The sequence below is a fragment of the Psammomys obesus genome, unplaced genomic scaffold (assembly GCF_907164565.1).
Source record: "Psammomys obesus unplaced genomic scaffold, mPsaObe1.curated_primary_1811, whole genome shotgun sequence".
NCBI lineage: Eukaryota > Metazoa > Chordata > Mammalia > Rodentia > Muridae > Psammomys > Psammomys obesus.
In genome coordinates, this window is record NW_026585580.1 from 12,396,062 (window position 1) to 12,415,519 (window position 19,458).

At 47.3% G+C, this 19,458-nt stretch overlaps 1 protein-coding gene across 1 annotated transcript in view; it reads left to right on the forward strand.

Moving 5' to 3' along the window:
• The first annotated feature begins 28 nt into the window (after positions 1 to 28).
• Positions 29 to 19,458, forward strand: part of Arhgef4 (Rho guanine nucleotide exchange factor 4) — a 49,897-nt gene continuing 30,467 nt past the window's right edge. The window contains exon 1 of the mRNA XM_055606602.1: positions 29 to 375. Coding sequence (XP_055462577.1) covers positions 84 to 375 — 292 coding nt within the window. The 5' untranslated portion in view covers positions 29 to 83. The remainder of the gene's footprint in view (positions 376 to 19,458) is intronic.

A 19,458-nucleotide genomic window follows, 5' to 3' on the forward strand; every position in this document is an offset into this window, starting at 1 on the left:
CGGGTGGCCGCCCGGCAGCGCCCACACGGGGCCCTACGCGGCCGCCGGGGCCGGCCGGGGAGCCCGCTGGGAGGAGCCCCGCGATGTCGGGGGTCCCGGAGCCCCCGCCGTGCGGCGGAAATGCTGTCCGGGACCCCGCCGGCCTGTGGCTGGAGCTCGGGCCCTCCTGCCCCGAAGCGCCGCGCTGCCCCAGCGAGTCGAGTGGCCCTACTAGCGGCGACCTGGGCACAAGCAGCGGCGGCAGCAGCAGCACGGGGCTGTCCCCCGGTTCCGACTCGGACAGCAGCGGCGTGGTGTGCGGCGGCCGCGCTGCGGGCATGCGCGGCGCCCCGTCGCGCTCCCGGAGCTTGGAGAGCCTGCGCTCGGCCTCCGCGGGTAAGGGCGCCGACTGCTCGCCCGCGCCCCCGGGCCTCACCGCAGCCTCCCTCTCGCCCTTCTCAGCCTCCCTTCCCATCTCCTGACCCCCGCCTCCCCACGGCTTTGCCCTTCTGCTCCCGCCTTTTGCTTATGGCCGCCCGACCCCTGTCCCTTCTCTGACCAGCTAATAGCAGGGGGCTACTTGTTTGCCGCGTCCCAGCAGCGGCAGCTGCCGAAACCGGTGCTTACGATGAGGCTGGAGGGTGGTTCGTCTAGACCCCTTCTTGACCGTCTGCAGCCTCTTGACCCCTTTTTGGGTGGGGGAGCGTGTGAGCCTGAGTCTCAGAGGGAGGCGCCTACCTGGGTGCTCTGCAACAAAAGTGAAGTTTCTCCAGATGGGATTCTCTGTGTCTCCCTGTGCCATGTGCCCCCTAGCGCTCCCGGTGTACCTGAAGGACAGGGCTCTAGGTAACCAAGAGGGAGGAAGAGTTTGGACCTCGCTGCGGAGCGAGGAAGTCCAGAGCGACTTCATGGATGGTGATCCTTTATCTTTGGCTAGATGTTGGCTTGGTTTCTTTATAGTGTCGCTTTTGAGCCCTCAGCAGTGTGTGCTGTGAAGGAGGACTGTCACTGTTGGTAGGGTGCCCAGTTAGTCCTTGCTCAGCAGCGCTCCGCTTGAGGAGGATGCCGGCCCCACCCAGGTCTAGGGATGAGACTGAAGTGTGCATCGAAGCCAGACGGGAGCAAAGGAATCACAAGCAGGCGACAGTGCCCCGCCCGGTCGCCCCCATTCCCCCACCCCCAGGATCGAGCAAGGACTATGCTACACCAGAGCTGTGAGACCCTGAGGGACATGAACCTCTTACCGGAGTTAGTAGACTTGGAAGAGGGAAGAAAATACGCACAGACTTTTGTTTTCAGTACTCCAGGACTCCCATCTGTACTCTCTCAAAAACAGACACACGACGTTCAGAAAAGTCTGATAGCCTGAATGTTCGTGTCTGCAGCAACACATTTCCTAGTTTCCACTGTGATGGCTCCTATCCCTTGATGACGCCCCCAGAAACCGTGTGTCCTCCTCTTGAGCTTAAATAGAGCATTTTTGAGCACTAGTAATGCCCTAAGCAAATAATACCCTACGAGAGACTTTAAACAGTTCGGCCAACAGCCCTTCCCCTGATTTTACCTCAAAGAGCATTTGTCTTTGGGGGTTGGAAGGCACACTTCCTGGGCCTCCAGAACCAGACTCTCTTCTTTGACGACCCAAGCGCGCTGAGCCCCCATTCCCTTTTCTTCCTGTCCCAGGATATGTGTACCCTGTAAGGCAAAATGGGATAGCAGAGATGGCGGGGTCCGTTAGGAAGCCCGGGGTCCGAGGAAGCCCGAGGCTAGCCTGGGCCCTGGGGCGGGGTGATGACTCTCAGAGACAGAAGCGACATCTATGTGAAGGTCAGGAGTGGGGCACGAGGTAACACATGCCTCAGGGCTGCTTCTTGCTTCGGAGCTGTCCCACAATTGGGACAGCAGAGTAGAGACAACATCATGCTTCAGGGTTGTTTGAGACCCGGAAGCAAATGCCAGAACCGCCACATGACACAGGACCACTGAGGTGCCCGGAAAGGCATCTCTAGGTATACAGACAAGACAGCACACTCGGGCAGCATCCAGAGGTACTGGGCAAGGAATCGCTAGTCACTTTCACATCCTTCCTGCCCAACTTCCATCCTCTACTCCCCGTTCCCTGCTGAGGTGGTTAAAGTCTTGCCTGACCAGGAATGGGCGCTAAAATCAAAAGGTCCTGCCAGGCATGATGGCGCACACCTTTGCTCCCGCACCCGGAAAGCAAGAGGCAGGCGGATCTCTGTGAGTTCCAGGCCAGCCTGGTCTACAGAGTGAGCCCAGGATGGCCAACGGTACACAGAGAAATCCTGTCTTGGAGAAAAGAAAATGAATTAGAAGGTTCTTCTGTGCATGCTGTGGATTTGTGTGAAGCTTTGCCACCGGCAGTGTTTGTCATCTGGGCAGATGTGGCCCGGATCACGGAGACAGCCACAGAACTGAGTGAGTTAATTCTCTTTCCAACCTGCAGTGTGGCTACCGATGTGCCATCCTTGGGGAAAACTGAGAAAACAAGCCCTTCGGCAACTCTCTGTAGATTTTCAGGGGGGACATCGGGGTGGAGAGAGAGTGCTAGGGAGGAAGCCTGGATGGGAACAGGAAATTTGCGTGTGTCAAGCCCTGAACATGGTCAGAGGGTGGCGGTGACTTGCCCTGTCTGAACTGTCTCAGGTCTGGGTTGATGCGACGTGATGGGTCACCATTGGAAGCAGGCTTGGTGTGCGCATTGCAAGAGTGTTCTGGCAGCTCACACATTCTCCATGCTTAGGAAGTCAGCAGTTACAGCAAAACAGAACTTAAGAATCATAGGTCTGTGTGCATCTCTCAAATGAGGAGAAATACAATATCAGGATGGAGGAGACAAGCAAAAAGATGGGGGAGGACTTTTTAATGTGTGTGTGTGTGCGTGCTCTCGTGTGCGTGTGCATGCTCTCTCACGCATGTGAGCTCACAAGTGTGCGTGTATGCATATGTGTCTTTCATTAGGACTGCTTACAGGATCATGGGTACAAGGTTATGAGTACTTTACCAATAACCACAGCACTGAAAAAAAAATGTTTTCCTTCATCAACCATTAGCTGCCTATAGTTCCTCACTTCATGACTCCCTCCCTGCTTTGGGTTTTTCATATGGGAGGTGGTAGGCAACATCATGGTTTACCCTGGTTGTTGGTGCTCTCAAACTAAACAGATAAATTCCCTTGGCCCCCTGCTCTGGTCAACACCGGCCTGGCCTGGTCCCTTCAGTATGATGTTCATTTGGTCACTGGTTTTCTTCAGTAGTAAGACTAGAGAAAAATACAAATGAATTACAAATGCTCTTAGGATTAAAATAAAATGTCTGATACACATCAGTTACTTTCTGTATCTCTGTGACAAAACACTGGATGGAGGCAAGCTAAAGGTTATCTGGGTCATAGTGTCAGACAGATGTTGCTGGTCAGACCGATGTCCTGGTGGGAAGGTGATTTGGAGGCCATGGCAGTGAAATGTGTGGTTGAGCCTTCTCATGTCACAGCTGGCCAGGAAGCAAGCAAGCAGGCTGCAAACAGTGGCCAGCTACAACCTTCACAGCCCCCCACCCCTGAGGAAACACTTCCTCTGGCCATTTTGTACCTTCCGAAAGACTCCATACAGTTCAGAACAGCTCCACAAGCCACTGACTGAGAGTCCACGACATGAGCTTTTGAGGGACACTTCATTTCCAAGCCTGTCTCAGTAAACTCTGTGACACCCCAGGGGCTGGTATTTGTTGCATGCTGTTTTCTGTTCAGTTGTTTGGCTCTGTGTGACAAAGCCTTCCCTGAAGGAAGATGATTGCCAGGAATGGATTCTTAGCAGATCCTTAGCTTCATTTCTGGGACGGGGATGTAGCTCAGTAGACAGTGTCCCCGGTCTTCCTACGGAGACTCCCCCTAGAGACATCTGAGAACAGAATGTATTTTCACTACCCCCGCCCCATCTTGTCTCGCTCCCCTCATCTCCCCTATCCCTCCCCCTAGCCCGGTAGCCTCCAGCGCTCTCAGCTGTCACTTCCCTGTCACTCAGCCTTGGCTTTTTCATCCCTGCCCTGGATGTATCATCCGATGAACATAATTTGCAGTCTGGGCTGGGCAGGTTGGGTGCCTCCCTTCCTGGGCTTTTTCCTGGCTTGTGTTGTGTGATTTCTTCTGAGGAGAGGGAACTCACACTTCTTCAGGAGTTGTTCTGCAGCCTTCAGCTGCGTGCCTGGCCCTTGCTTGCTGACACATCTGTGGTGGAATTAACACCCACGCAGGGCACACTGTAGACACTAGAGGATGACAGAACCGTTGCTTGTCCTCAAGGGAATCCCAGCGCAGCTGAGAGTGATGGCACACAGCTGTATCCTAGCACATAGGAAGTTGAGACTATAAGACTGAGAATTTGGGGACAGCCCTGAGCTTCATTGAAACCGCATCAGAAGGGACTAGATCATCACTTCTCCACCAGCTCCTTTTGCACCTGTTGTGGTGTGAATGAAAAGTGTCCCTCACAGGTTCCTGTATTTGAATGCTTGGTTCCCAGCTGGTGGTGCCCTTTGGATCAGTTGGGGGAACTCTTGGGATGTGGAACCTTGCAGGAGGGAGTATATGCCAGTGAGGTGGCTTTTGAGAGCGCACAGCCTTGTCTCCTGTCCTGCTTACGCTTCCTGCTTCCTGTGGGTTGGTTAAGAGGTCATCTCAGCTTTCTGCTGCGCTGCTGTCCCAGCCACATGGGCCAAAGTGAACTCTTCCTCAGCTTTTCTTTGTTAATAGTATTTTGTCATAGCACAGAAAAGTAACTAATACAGCGCCTTTTTCAAAAGCCCGATAGAAGTGTGCTCCTCCCATTTGCTCTTGTTCAATATGATTTCAGTTATTCTGTGTCTTTTGAAATCTTTTTATGTATATTTCCAGTTAGCCTGTGAGGCCATTTATGTTGAATTTGTAAGAGAATTTAGGAAAAGCTAAATTCTTGACGCTATAGGATCTTCCCACTTACAGGCATCTGAGAGTGAGAAGCCAAGCCAAGAACTCTCTGCCGGATGCCAACTGTAGCACCTATACATTTTTGTGAATTCCATTTGCTTTTGGTTCTGATGTATAAGTTCCAAGTACTTAAACTTCATTTTAAAATATTACGTTTATTTATTTATTTTTGTGTGGAGGTCAGAGAACAGAACCACAGGAATCTTCTCTCTCCTAGAATCCCAGGGGTCAAACTCGGGTGTTTAGATTTGGCAGTAGACACCTTTACAGAGGAGCCATGTCAAGGCCGGAAGCCTTCGTTTCTTGATGTTTCTAAAATACTCTGTGATTTCCGAGCCTGCTGCGAAATCTCTGTGGCTTTCCTTTCTGGTCTGTAGAGCTGGGGACCTGTGAGCCAGGAGTGAGGCCAAGCCTTCCAGGAAGGCTTTGTTAAGTGCCTCTCCATAAAGGCTGTGGTAGTGGCTTACAGCTGCCTGCATGCTTTTACTTAACAGAGTGTTGTTTTCAAATACAGTGTTCCAGCATGGGCTGTGTAATCAGTGTCTTCGATAAATGCCCTCCTTTAAAAGAAGGATCATTTATTTATTTTTTATTTATACAGTGTTCTGCCTGCATGTGTTCCTATAGGCCAGAAGAGGGCACCAGAATTCACTATAGATGGTTGGGAGCCACCTTGTGGTTACTGGGAATTGAACTCAGGACCTTTGGAAGACTAGCCAGTGCTCTTAACCTCTGAGCCATCTCTCCAGCTGGATAGATGTCCTCTTAACAAGGAGAATGTACTGTGCTTAGACAATGTATCCACATGTATTTATTGTACCTTATAATAGGTTTCATTATGACATTTCCATGCATGTGGACTCTGTTCAGTCATATTTACTCCATTGTCCTCTTTTGCTCACTTTCTACCTCCGTTGTTCCCTTCCTGACTAGTCTTCCTTCTACTTCTGTGTTTATTTTATTCTTTGTATGTGCTTTGATGGGTTTGAGGTTTCGTGCAGGAGTACGGATGATGAGCTGTTCACAGAATGTGAGCGTCTACCTGTGGCTACGCCCATTGAAGAAAATGTCCCGCCTTCCCCAGCTATGGTTAACTCCATACCAGTCCTCAGGGAGATGGGGCTCATGAGGGAGGACAGATTTCTTACCAAACCTAAAATTATATCTGCACAAAAATAAAAATAGTCAAGAAGAGTTCTCAAATTCTGGGGTCGGGGGTGGTAAAGCAGGGAGAAAAATGTATCACACATACAAATATTTGGCTTCCGTTTACAAAAGCAAGGTCTAAATGGCTGTTTGTGGGGCAAAGATCATTTATTTTTAAAAGGGGCTCTTCAGGAGTTCATTAAAATACTGCATTAAAATGTCCACAGTGCCCCAAACAAAAACCAGGCTCTTCCTTTCCTTTTGGTTTTCTTTTGTACATATGTAGGGGTGGGATGCATGCGTGAGTGTGTGTGCAGGCATGTATGCCCAGGCCAGAGGACTTTTGCCCTCTTTCTTATTCCCATGAGATAGGGGCTCTCACTGAATCTCGAGAGGAGGGTGGAGTCAACTCCAACAACCACCTTGTTTCTGCCCTCACATGGCCCTGTGCCTGGTTTGTTAATGTGAGTCTCAGGAACTGAACTCAGGACCTTTTGCTTATATAGCAAATCCTCTCACACCCCAAGCCACCTCCTCCTCAACCCTATCATTTGCTTCTCTTTAATTCTTACTCAGCTCCACCCTGCTGGCAGCCATCAATTTTCCAATAGGGTTCTCCAAGTCCCTGGCCTCCTTAGAACCTTGCACCTGAAAGTACCTGGCAGGATTATTTCTCCATGGCCCTGAGCCCATCTTCTTGCTGAAGAATAAACATTCAGGCTGGCATCGGAATGAGACAAACAACAACGAAACTGTTTTAGAAACTGGGTAGGAAAGATGCCAGGTGGCTCTAATGAACTTGTTAGTCCTTGTAGCAGCCTGAGAGAGAAAAATGCTCTCACCGGCTTATGGGTTTGAACCCTTGCTCTCCAAACCTTCTTGGGAAGCTTTTGGAACTTTTAGGATGTGGAGCCTTTCTGGAGGAAGTGTCATGAGGAGGGAAGGGGGAAGGGGGGAAGGGGGGAAGTGGGGAAGGGAAGAAGGGGAAAGGAGTGAGCTTTGAGGTTTCGTAGCTTTGCCACACTTCCCTGTTTTCTTTCTCTCTCTGATTCCTGTGTGTGGTCAGCCAGCTTCCCACTGCTGCTGCTGTCTTGTTTTCCCTGGATGTGGTCATGGTGAATTCTGTCTGGACCTGTAATCCAAAACAACAACAACCACAAAACTTTGCTTTGGCCAGAGCGTTTTATTATAGCAACAGAACAACAACCAGTACAGTGATAATTCTCAAATTGAAAGTTCTGAGGAAAGCTAAACCGTGTTATATCATGAACATGCAAGCACATACGTGGTCAGAACAAACCACGATAACTCGAGGGGCAGCTGTAGATTTCATGTATCATCACACTCTGCAGGGAAGCGATGGGAACTCAGTGATGGCGAAGAGCTAGGTTCAAGTTTAAAGAGACCCTGCCATTCTGCAAATCTGTGACTTATTGGTTGGTGGCCCATGCAGTAGCACCAGGACTCTGGCAAACGACACTGTATCTCATGGACAGCCGGGCACTCCTTGTCTCCAGGAAACATGCAGTGTTGTATAGTTTCTGAAGTATTGCTGTCACTTTACCCCCGATTCAGCCCAGGAGAAGCTAAGCCCTTCTCACCAAGCTGGTGTCCAGTAGTAGTGGACACACACAAAAACAAAACAAAACAAAACATTGCACAAACTTCAGTGTTTGTTTTTCTGTACAAGGTGAAAGAATAAACACCTTATGACTTTCCATAGGTCTTCTGGGAAATCTCAAAGATATAGGTGCAAAAGTTGTCATTTGTCGTTATCCAAAGTTGTCACATTTGAACACTGATTGAGCTAGGATCAAGAGTGTCCAAGGAGAATGCTTGGTTGCTGTGTGTGTGTGTGTGTGTGTGTGTGTGTGTGTGTGTGTGTGTGTGCCAGCGTGCACCTCTGCATGTGCAGGAGCCAGAAGAAGACATCAGGTGTCCTGTGCTAGCACACTCTGCCTTACTCTCTTGAGAAGGGTCTCTTGGTGAACCGAGAGCGAGGCTGGCAGCCAACAAAGCCCCTGATCCCCCTGTCTCTGCCACCCAGGGTCCTGGTAAGATAGACTTGTGTACACCTTTGTATGTGTGCTAGGGATTCGAACTAAGATCTCTGGGCTTACGCAGAAACCACACTTACTTACCAATCCATCACCTATTTAACCAACTTGACAATAAAATATTTTAAATAAACATGACTGTAAAGGGAGTCTTACCTAAGGGAGGGACTTCCAGGGTTATTTTTGTTTATTTGTTTGCTTTAATTATAAAGAGCATGAAACGGTTAACATGGAGCTGGGGATGACTCTGATGCACAGAATTTCTAGTGTCTGGGATTACTGAGAAAGAGGAACAGCAATTTACCAGTGCTTATTAGGAAGAGGAATATTCTACCTCAACAGAGCAAAACTCAGTCTTTCACTTTGAACCAAAGCAGTACTTAATACTAAAGTATAAGATTTATTAATTTTACTTAAGCTGGCAGCGGTGGGGCACACTTGCAATCCCAGCACTTAGAAGCTGAAGCAAGAAGATGGTGGCAAATTCAAGGCCATCGCAGCAACATTAGTGACATTCTGTCAAAATAAATGAAAAATAAATGAATACTCACCAAGCTGTGGGCAGCTATGAGCATAACAGTTTTCTTTAGAAAGACCTACAACTTTCACCTTTCTACAGCTGTCACAGAATGTCTCAAAGTAAAAAAAAAAAAAAAAAAAAAAAAAAAGAGCATTTTAAAGCCAACTTAACATATATCTTGTTTGTAACACTCAGACAGTGGAAAGAGTGTGGGAAAAGTTACGGTTCGTAATTAGCAGTTCAAGATTTTATCTTTGAAATGGCCTTGGCGTTGGTTCAAAATCCGTTAGCACAGAATTTTAATTTATCTGAAAATTGTGGAAATTATCTTCCAAGTTGTCTTTCTACCTTATAGTGGAAGGTTTGCCAGAATGATGATTCAGTTTGATTAAACATAAATGTTCATTTTATAATCTTAAGCATTAATTCTAGCTTATTACACCAGAAAGCCCACATAACTTTAAGAAGGACATATGCGCATAGAATAAAAATCTATAAATATGTCCATCACTAACAGATCAGAGAAGAGGGGCTGAAGAGGTGGCTGCAAAAATCCCTAGCACCCCCATAAAAGCCAGCTGTAGTGGCACATACCTGTAACCCTAACACTGGAAGTGGGGAGAGGCAGGTGGATACTTATCTTAGGTTTTCTACTGTTACTATGAAACATAATGACTGAAGCAGGTTGAGGAGGAAAGGGCTTATTTGGCTTACACTTCCACAGCACTGTTCATCACTGAAAAAAATCAGGACAGGAACTCAAACAGGATAGGAACCTGGAGGCAGAGCTGATGCAGAGACCATGGAGGGGGCTGCTGACTGGCTTGCTTCCCATGGCTTGCTCTGCCTCCTTTCTTGTAGAACCCAGGGGCACCAGCCCAGGGGTGGGCTCACCTGCAATGGGATGAACCTCCCATATCAATCCCTAATTAAGAAAATACCCTACAGGTTTGCCTACAGCTGGATCATATGGAGGCATCTTCTCAGTTGAGATTCCTTTTCTTTGATGATCGTAGCTTGTGTCAAGTTGACATAAAACTAGCCAGCACAGTCTCTAAAGCTTGTTTGCCAGACCCTCTAGCCATTTGATCTCTCTCTGTTCAGTGAGAGATCCTATCAGGAAAAGAAAGATAGGGAGCAATACTGGAAGAGACCCACCTTCAAACTCTGGCCCCACATGCGGGTATACACACACACACACACACACACACACACACACACACACGTACAAACACACACAAATTTCTTTAAAATGACAAGACAGTAATATTTATTAAACTGAAAATTAATCTAGTCTTATTTATCAGTCACAGTTTTAAGTAAACTGTGACCATAACTAATGGAATTTTTCACATTATTTCTTGCAAGATTTTCTCAGGTATTTCTCCCCTGCTTAATCATTTGAGGTTCAATAATTCTAGGCAATTTTAGGAATATTCCCTTTGCCTGAGTGCTTGTTTTATCTCCACACTGCTTGGAACAGTGTACCTCTGAGGGAGTTTATATCAAATTTGGTGATACTACCTGGAATTGGGAAATTGCTCCACCACCACTCACTGAGAAGGGGCCTTTCTGACTGGCAGGTGTGTAAGCATACAGTCACAGAGAGAGCTTGTAGCTTCAGTGAAGTTTCTCAGTGAAGTTTCTCAATGAAGGTTCAGCTGCAGTCCCACTATAAACACAAAAAACTCACCCATCTGGATATCCTTTCCTGGTAGGCGTGAGATTGTTCACTGATTTGCACTCTAGACAGACAAACAAAAGCAAGTCAAACTGGATTCCTCTGCATCTTTCACAAGGAAATGTCTGCGAACAACTGTTCTGTTCAGAGAGAGATCACCTGCCACTCAGGAACACAAAGCCAAAAGAAGCCACAGCCATGTGCTTTGGGAGGCCCTGGGATCTGTTCTTCTGTGTTTGGGGTGGACAGGGGTCCAGAACACGGGACAGGATGGGTGCGGTCAGTTGCACAGAGGCCCGTCTGCCTGAAGGGTGCAGACAAGTACTTGATGGTGTTTTTGTGGCAGGTTCTCAGGTGGCAATGGGTGGTCCTCCTGCCTCTACCCCTTAAGCGCCTCTCTTGCAGGCAACATCCATAAAAACTCCTGGAGTGTGGGCAGTCTGCAGGGGTCATACCATTAGAGAAAGCTTACCTTCCCTCTCCCACCAAAGCCAATAGCGCAATTGCCATATCAAACGCCAATGAGCCAGGGATGGGATTTTGTTTCCATCTCCTCCTCTCCATGTTGGGATTGTTTTCCCCTGCCTTGGACCTAAGCAGGTCTTGTGTGTGCTGTCACAACTACTGTGAGTTCGGTTCCCTATTGTGTTCGGAAACCGCTCTTTCCTTGAACTCACCTACCGCCTGGCTCTTTATGGCTCTTTAATTCTTTCTACCTGCTCTTCTGCAAAGACACCTAAGCCTTGGGAGGAGACCTGTGGTGTAGACTTTCCAATAGGGATAGATGCTTCATAGGGATAGATGTTCTAGACACATTGACCAGATGTGTGCTAACACAGATGGGTCTCTGTGTTAATTGTCAGCTCTCATGACGGTTGAGAGATCTATCAATTTAGTAATAAGTCAGTAGAGGTCATTTTAATACTATACCCATTTAGCACATTAATAGTAGTAGATTCTCCCTGAGCGTCTATGACATGTCTAGCCATGTGTTCTTGACCTTATTAGTAGTGCCAGGTATGGGCTCCATCTCCTGGAGTGAGCCCTAAGTCCAATCAGAAAGCGTAGTTATACACCTAACATCCATGCCATTATTACATAGTGGGTATCTCTAGCCAGGACAGTCACTGTTGTAGCTCATGGTCTTCACAGCTGGCTAAGACTGATGTTTACTCTTCTCCACCAGTAGTGTGATTGTGCCTTTCGGCACCATGAGATCTAGTCAGTAGGGTTGAAGCTTCCGGGTCAGTACCCACCTGGTTGTTCTGTGTTTATGACTCAATGAATGTGATGGCTTCTACGTTAGAGTCACATTGTCACGTACTGGAGGGTAACCGAGAGCGAAGGCAACAGCCTGCGATGTTGGGGGGTCTGTGGGGCCTGTCGTAGTCACCATGACCACAGCAGCTCTTATGAAGGAAAGCATTAATTGGGGCTTGGTCCATTATCAAAATGGCAGGTAGCCCTCATCCTCATTTTCCCAGGTCATCCGGAGCTGACTGTGCTCATCTGTTTAAGTGTTTTGTGTTCCATGGCACTCCGAACAGCTTGTAGCCTTGCCATCCCTGGAGAGGCTGCCCATCGCGGAGCTGGATAATCCTTGGAGATAGCAACCATCGAAGCACATACTTCATGCTAATCAACCAGCTTACGGCCTGTGCCCCAGCCTCTGCAGAGGCTCCCTGTGTCGAGCCTGCCTGTGCAGACCCCGTCCTCCTCACCTAATGACCCTGTAGTGAAAATTCAGACTTCAAGAGAGTCCTTACGCCTCAGAGCCCACTGAGATGCCTCACCTCTCCAGAGATGGCTCTTCTTGCATTATCCCACACTGGTCTTTTGACTCACCAGTGCTTTCTCATGTGTCCTTAGCATCCCTTGTCTCCTGCTTGAGGGACTACTGGGTATGTATCCTCCTTCATGACAGTCTTCTGTGTGCCAATCTATGTTCTTACCAACCCTGCTTCAAACAAGCCTGGTTGAGAGCTGGGCGTGGTGGCACACAACTGTAATCCGAGCATAGCAAATTCTAGCCCAGCAGGAGTCACAGAGTGAAAGCCCTATCTTTGAAAAAAGAAAGAAAGAAATCCCTGGGTGATTTAAAAGCATTAATTACACTGCAAGTAATTGCTCCAGGGATCTTGGTTTGCCAGCCTCACCCTGGACCTTTCTCCCTAGAGCAGTGCCCCTGGCTCTTCATTCTGGGGGCACTCCTGGACCACTGAGCCACACAGCAGAGGGGTAGAAGGGGGCATTGCCACATGGCTGAGACCAGCTCTCTGTTCCCATCGCAGCTCCGGTTCTGTTTGTGGGACTGTGTCTCACGGGCATGAAGGGGCTGTTCTATGGGGCCACACAGCTTTCTGATCCAGTAGCTGAGATCTGACTTTGGTTCTGCCTGATCACTGTGTGCTCTGTCATGTCCGCCTTGTGAATTATTGTGTGATAAAACACAGGGAAATGAGTTCTTAGAGAGTTAGTCCAAGGCTGAGTGTGAAGGTGGAACCAGGGTGTGTAACTCAAAGCACGAATCTCCAAGGATTGTAGCGGTGAGCTTTGCATTACTGCAGTGAAACCGCTGAGGCAGCAGGTTTTTTGGAAGGTTCCTTTAGCTCAGGGTTGGTGGCTCAAGGTCCAAAATTGGTTAACCCCATTTGGTTACTGGTGAGAGCAGCAAATAGTGGTGGCAGACCATGATGGGTTGTTCAAGTAGAAGAGCTGGGAGGGGGGATCACACAGTTCTTTCAATCCACAGGCCTTCCACCAGGCGCTTTCTCCTAAAGGTTTCATCACTCGCCAGCCATACCCCCTTCAGAGCATGCCCTATACAGTAGGCGCCAAAGGGGAACCTACAGTTAATGGAGAGCCAGGCCGTAACAGGGACGTTGAGTGGGGGATGGGCTCCATGGGTCAGTAAGCTTTGAGAATGTGAGTTAAATGGCTGAGCTTCTATAATTCTCTCATTTGCATTAGAAGGCTCTGCGGATTCATCTACTCACAGAAATCTCGGGTGACAGAGCGCATTTGCCTGGGGAGCACAAGGGGAAGTGTTGTGCTAGCTCTCTTCTTGCTCCTGTGCATCCCTGGCTCTCGTCTCAGGGGAAGGAGCCATTTCACAGTCAGGTGAAAGGCTCTGGCAGGCATGACACACAGCCTGCAGCTGATTCCCTGTGAGGGGAGAGAACCCACGGAGGCCGCCCCCACCCCTGCCTCCAGAAACACTGAGCAAACAAAACACACAACTCTCTCTGGGTCCAAGAGCTTGACACACTGGAGGTGAGACACACTGGAAATTTTAATTAAATGGGAGGTTGCGTAATCGGGAGGCAGGGAGTCCAGAGCAAGGGAGCTGGCTTGTCCCAGGGAAGAGCAGTGACATAGGAAAACAGAGAGACCGCCTGCCACAGAAAGCTCGGCGCTCTGAGGTGTGTGCCTATATGTTCTGTGGAGGTGTGACTAGTGTGTGCATGCGTGTGTAATGTATGTGCTGTGGCTATGTACTGTATTAGATACGTGTGCATGCATGTATGGTGTGAGCATGCATGCAAAATGTGCGGTGTGTTTGTTATACATGTGAAGTGGCTAGGCGGTGTATGTAATGTATGTGCATATGTAATGTGTATAGGTACGTGTGTATAGTGTTTGTGGTATGCACATGTGTGTACATTGGTGGTGACGGTGGGTGGTGTGTATCTGCGGTATGCATGTATGTGCAATGTGTGTGATGTTTATGTCACATGAATGTGTTAGATCTCGTGTGTGTTTTCACTGCAGTCCTCTCTGTCCACCTCCGCCGTCTTCTCTGGAGAACAGTCCGGTCACCCAGCTCACCTGAGGAAGCTCACAGCGCACAGCCGGCTCTGGAAGGCTATCCTCCTACCTAGGCCGTGTCTCCTTCCACCTCCAGACCTCAGGGGCGGGCCAAGGTGCCCTCCATGTGTGGTCATCTGAAGCTCTATGTGAGCCCGCCAGACTAGTCCAGAGGCATCTATCTCTGCACATCTATCTCCCTGTTACTCACACAGGGGAAGTGGCGAAGACAGACTGCTAGAAAGTGATGCCCAGACATGGTGCTAAAGCCTTGACATAGGCGACACGGTTGTGCTGAACTGCATGGGGTGGCAGTTGGCTGGGAGGGATGTGAGCTGCGTGGGTGTGGATGTGCAGCTGTCATGTGCACAGGAGGCAGCGAAGGGCTGCTCTGGTGACCTCGGGACCGAGCTCTGGCCCTCCCATCACTGTGACACTTTCATACGCTGTTAGATGCATGACGAAAGATACCTTCACAGTACAACTAGCCATAAAAGGATGGATGAGAAGTCTCAGGAGCTGGTACCAGGAGGCTCTACAGATGGGAGCTGACACTGAAGCCCCACAGACAACAGGTCCCTTGGAGCAAGCGATGTTTTGCATGGAGCCTAATATTGTGCTGTATACTTTAAATCACCACTATACCCTCTCATATGGTTTCAGGTACATTAATTGTTCTTTAGCTAGCTGTTCAGTGTGGGAGTTTTAGGGTTGAGACCTCCTGGGCCTTTCCTCTTTCACTTTGGCATGTCTAATGTTGTTGTCCTTGTTCAGCTCGTATTTGGAGAGTCATATCGGTAAGACTTTCTGGGTGTAGCTTCTGGCATTACTAGGAGACACAAGCTCACAGGAAACTCCCTAATCTTCTAGCTCTTACAGTCTTTCCAACCCCTCTTCTGCAGTGTTCCTTGAGCCTTAGACACTGGATTGTTTCCCATGAGTATCCAATGGGACTGGACTCCACGACTCTGCATTTTAGTTAGTTGGTTTTCTGTTGTGGTCTCTGTATGTTGCAAAGAGAAGTTTTCCTTGATGAGGGGTGAAGGCTACACTATCTGTAGGTATAAGGACAAAGGTTTATAGATTATTGTTAGGGATTCTGCTGGCTTAGTAAATGAGTGGTTGTACGTTTTCCTCCAATGGCTGTGATTTTACTAGCACTGAGTAGTTAGGTTTTCAGTACGAGATATGGTTTCCCTCTTGCTGAATGGGCCTTAAGTCCAATTAGAGAACTACTGCATCCTAAGGGTTCTCTACCATGCTGGTCATTGATGTGGTTCACAGGCATCGTAGGTGAGTAGAACTGTTGGTTGCCTCCCTCCTTTGAAAAGCTCACATATTGCATTCTGGGACCTCGGACGCACGCTAGTTTTTAGGGAGGACCCATTCAGGTCAGTTCCAGCTCAGGAGTCTCTAGGTCCTATTTCTCAAGTATATGGTGTCTACAGCAATAGAGATTCACCTTGCGCTTCTGGAGGGCAAGAGCAATAGCGATACGATGTGTGTCTTGGAAGTCTCCTAAATGAAAGCAAGACAAGAAGTTAATAAAGATCAGTACAGGTGAAAGCTTTGCTTTCCTTTTCCCCCCAAATGTGTTTCATTCATAGTTGGTGGGCTCCCACTTATGCAGACGGGGTCTCAGATATGGTGAGGAGATGGGTATTTGGCTTGAGAAGAGGCAGCTGGAGTTTTGATGTCTACTTGGGACCTCAAGGTTCAAGACTAACTGAAGCCTTTACTCAAGACTAGAGCCCTCTAAAGACCATGCTGGGGGTGCAGATGTGGGTATCTGATTCCACTTAACCCAGAGGGGTTCTGCCATCCTGCTGAGGGTTTGAAATCAGGGTTCACGCCTTACCTTCATTTGGGGTTCAGAATTATACCTACTCAGACCAAAACCTAGGAATTAACCCAAGAAGCCTACTCTACTCAGTAGAGTAGGCTTGCTCTGGTAACACAGAGCAAGTGAGATGCATTCACATTCTAGTTGACACTGGAGATGAGACTGTACACAGAAGGGACGCTGAAAGTGAATATTCATGTTTTTCCCAGGTTGCTAGATGATACAAGTCTCCTCTTCACCAGCTGCAGTGCCCACACATGAGACAGTAAAAGCAGACAGAAGGGGAAGCAAAGAGAGAAACACTATGGGATAATTACACTGAAACCTGCTTATTAGCCAGAGGAGTGGAATCTAGAAGATAATGCAATAATAGAGTACTGAGAATTCTTTATTCAAATAAACTGCCATTTGAGAGCACAGCTAAAATTAAAATGCTGTTGTTCTTCCTCTTTTCCAACAAAAGCTAGATCCTACACACTTTCATTCTTAAGGCTTTAAGACTATCATTCAGAATATTTTCTTACTCAAGTATATGCTCAGTGGTAGAGCATATACTTAGTGTATGCAAGGCCCTGGCAACCACCCTAGCAACACAAATTCTACTTTATTTTGAAATTTATTTATGACTCAGATTATGCCACAAAGCCTGCATTAATTTATAAAAGCCTAATATACGTAAGTGCTTTTAATATCTTCTTGGATGATGGATCCACTCTCCTCACTAGGCATCGGGAAACGTCCATTTAAACTAGAACATAGCTAGGTAGTGGTGGTGCATGCCTTTAATCCCAGTACCTGAGAGGCAGACAGCCAGGGGCCACACAGAGAAACCGTGTCTCAGAAAGCAGAACCTAGGTAGAAGGTAAAAACAACAACAAAAAACAAAACAAAACAAAACAAAACAAAAACAAAAACAAAAAAAACCCAATACTATTAAAAGGCAAAAACAAAATTGCAGCTCATCCCAATCAGAATGGTAATCATTAAGAAAACAGGTGATAACAAATGCTTGTCATAGAGGGTTGTTATTCACTGAAGCTGGTGGAAATATCAACTAGTTCACTACGGAAATCACTATGGAGGTTTCTCAGAAAACTAAAAATAAGACTTACCATATGTAGATGAAAGAAATAGCTCTTGCTTCAAAGGAATAAAAGATACGGTTTATTCTGGAAACAAATATGAGTGAACATGCCTGGAAACAGATTTTTAGATTTCTTCAATTACCATTTTTCCAATGAGGTAGCAATTTTATGAACTTTTTGTAGTTACAGAACAAAGGAAGCCATAAATCATGACCTTGTTCAAGTAGTTAATGGAGGGAACTCTTCTATAGGCTTTGGATGCTGTCTGACAGTACCCTTAGCCCTTTGATTGGTAGAAACTAGAGTTCCTACATTCGAAATGGTTTCATTTGTCACAAGGTGTTGCGTTAAATGCAAAGAATGGCTACTTAGTGAGCTAATGATGGTCCAAGATAAATTGTAATTAGACTCTGGACCTGAAACATTCTAACCCTTCCGCCTCATTGACGTTCTAATGAGCCTTTGCTGACACAGCTCCTTTCCAGGAATTCTCGCTCTCATATACAACCTAGCTATGCCACCCCTGGCTGTGTTTTGAAAGGACTCAAAGTCAGTGTATCAGTAAGGTACACTGCACATTTATTTTTATTGCACTCGTTATGTTATCAATACTGACATCCTTTAACAGAGAGATGGGTAAAGAAGACATGTAAATAAAACATGAATGAATGAATTTACTTAGTTATAAAGAAAAATGAAGTTATGTTGTTTGCAAGAAAATGAACACAACTGGAGACCATCATTTTAAGCAAATTAAGATAGACTCGGAAAAATAAATATACACTTTTTGTCATTTATGGATCCTAGATTTTATATAGATATATAAAATCATGTATGTATACATCACATGACATGAAAGTAGGAGAAAAGCTGTCTACTGAAACACAGATGATGAATGGAAGATGGAGGGGGAGGGAGCAAGTGTTTTTGGGAATTGTAGGAGAAGAAAGATGTTCAGACTACATTATCTGCTTGTGTGAGCCTTACTGTTACGGTCAGGGCCTAATCCCTCTGCTGCCTGGACTCAGTAGGCCCTGTAAATACGGGAGCTGTTCATTTCCTCTTGATGCCTTTCCTCCATGTCACCTGTTCATTCCATAGTAAAGGATGAGCAAAGTGTTTGTAGAGTACTGAATGGAAGTAACTCATGGCTTTGGATGATATTTTCATTCTCTGCAGAGGGTTCATATTTGCTTTTGCTAAGTAACTGTGGGACCTGGTGGTTAGGATTCCTCTAGCTCTGTGTCTCAGGACTCAGCAAGGACTAAGCAAGTCCTTTATTAGCCAAACTCCCCACTGACCATCCTTCAGTCCACACAAAGCAAGATGCTCCATGCTTGTGCCTAGGGGCCCAGCAGGGTGCGGCAGAACCTCTTGCTCTAAGTTCCTTTCCCTCTAACCCGCTTCCTGAGTTGTTACAAGTCTGGGCAGCCCCTCAGTCCCTCCTTGGGTTTATAATAATGAATCAGCATTCTCTGTCCCCAGGGAGGGGCAGCCATGTGCATTGGGTAGCACATTAAGAGATAACCTCAGAGAACACTAAGATGCATTGATGACTCATTAAAGAATGAAAACAAAGCACTTCCTCTTCAAGCAATTTGGCCAACAAGGAGCCCAAGTTTTATTTCTCCAGTTCTCTCCCAGTGTCCTCTATCAGCAGGTTGTGATTTCCATATCCTGATCTGCAATATGGTTGTATGTATTTGTGGTATCTGTGCCTGCTGGCGTGCTGGTGACTGACTGTCCCTATGTCTGTCCCTATCAAAGGGCTTTGCTCCGTACTTATCCACTCACCCAGAAAGCATGGAGAGAGAAGATAAGGCATCCTTCACAGAAATCTTTCACAGAGGTTTACAAGACAGGGCATTTCACTGTCCCCAACCGACCCTGGAGCACTCAGCGAACAGTACTGCACACAGATGACGTCGATGACACCCATAAGTTGTTGCCAGCATTTACGGTGGATACTTGTTGTATCAGATTGGTTATAGCCTGTTGGCTCCTTTCAGCAAATGAGTGCCACAGCGCACACGCATACATGCGCTCTCAGTCAGGGGCATGGAAGAGTACATAAGCTGAGGTTAAAGCTATGCGTGACTTGGGTTATAAAAGCTGATTTCATGGAACAGCCAAGGCATTACCTTGTTCTCTTAGGGACGTGGTAAGCTCGAGCAGCAGAGTAGCAGGGTGTGTTGCTAAGTTGGCTGTGAGGCCCAGCGATAGTTCAGTCTTTTACTGTCAAGAGAGATTTTCATAAAACTGTGTCACTGCAATCATGGCACTTGGCTTCCCTGCCCGAGTATGTCTTCTAGTGTTCTTTTAGTCTCCACGGCTTCCTCATGACCTCGAGCACACA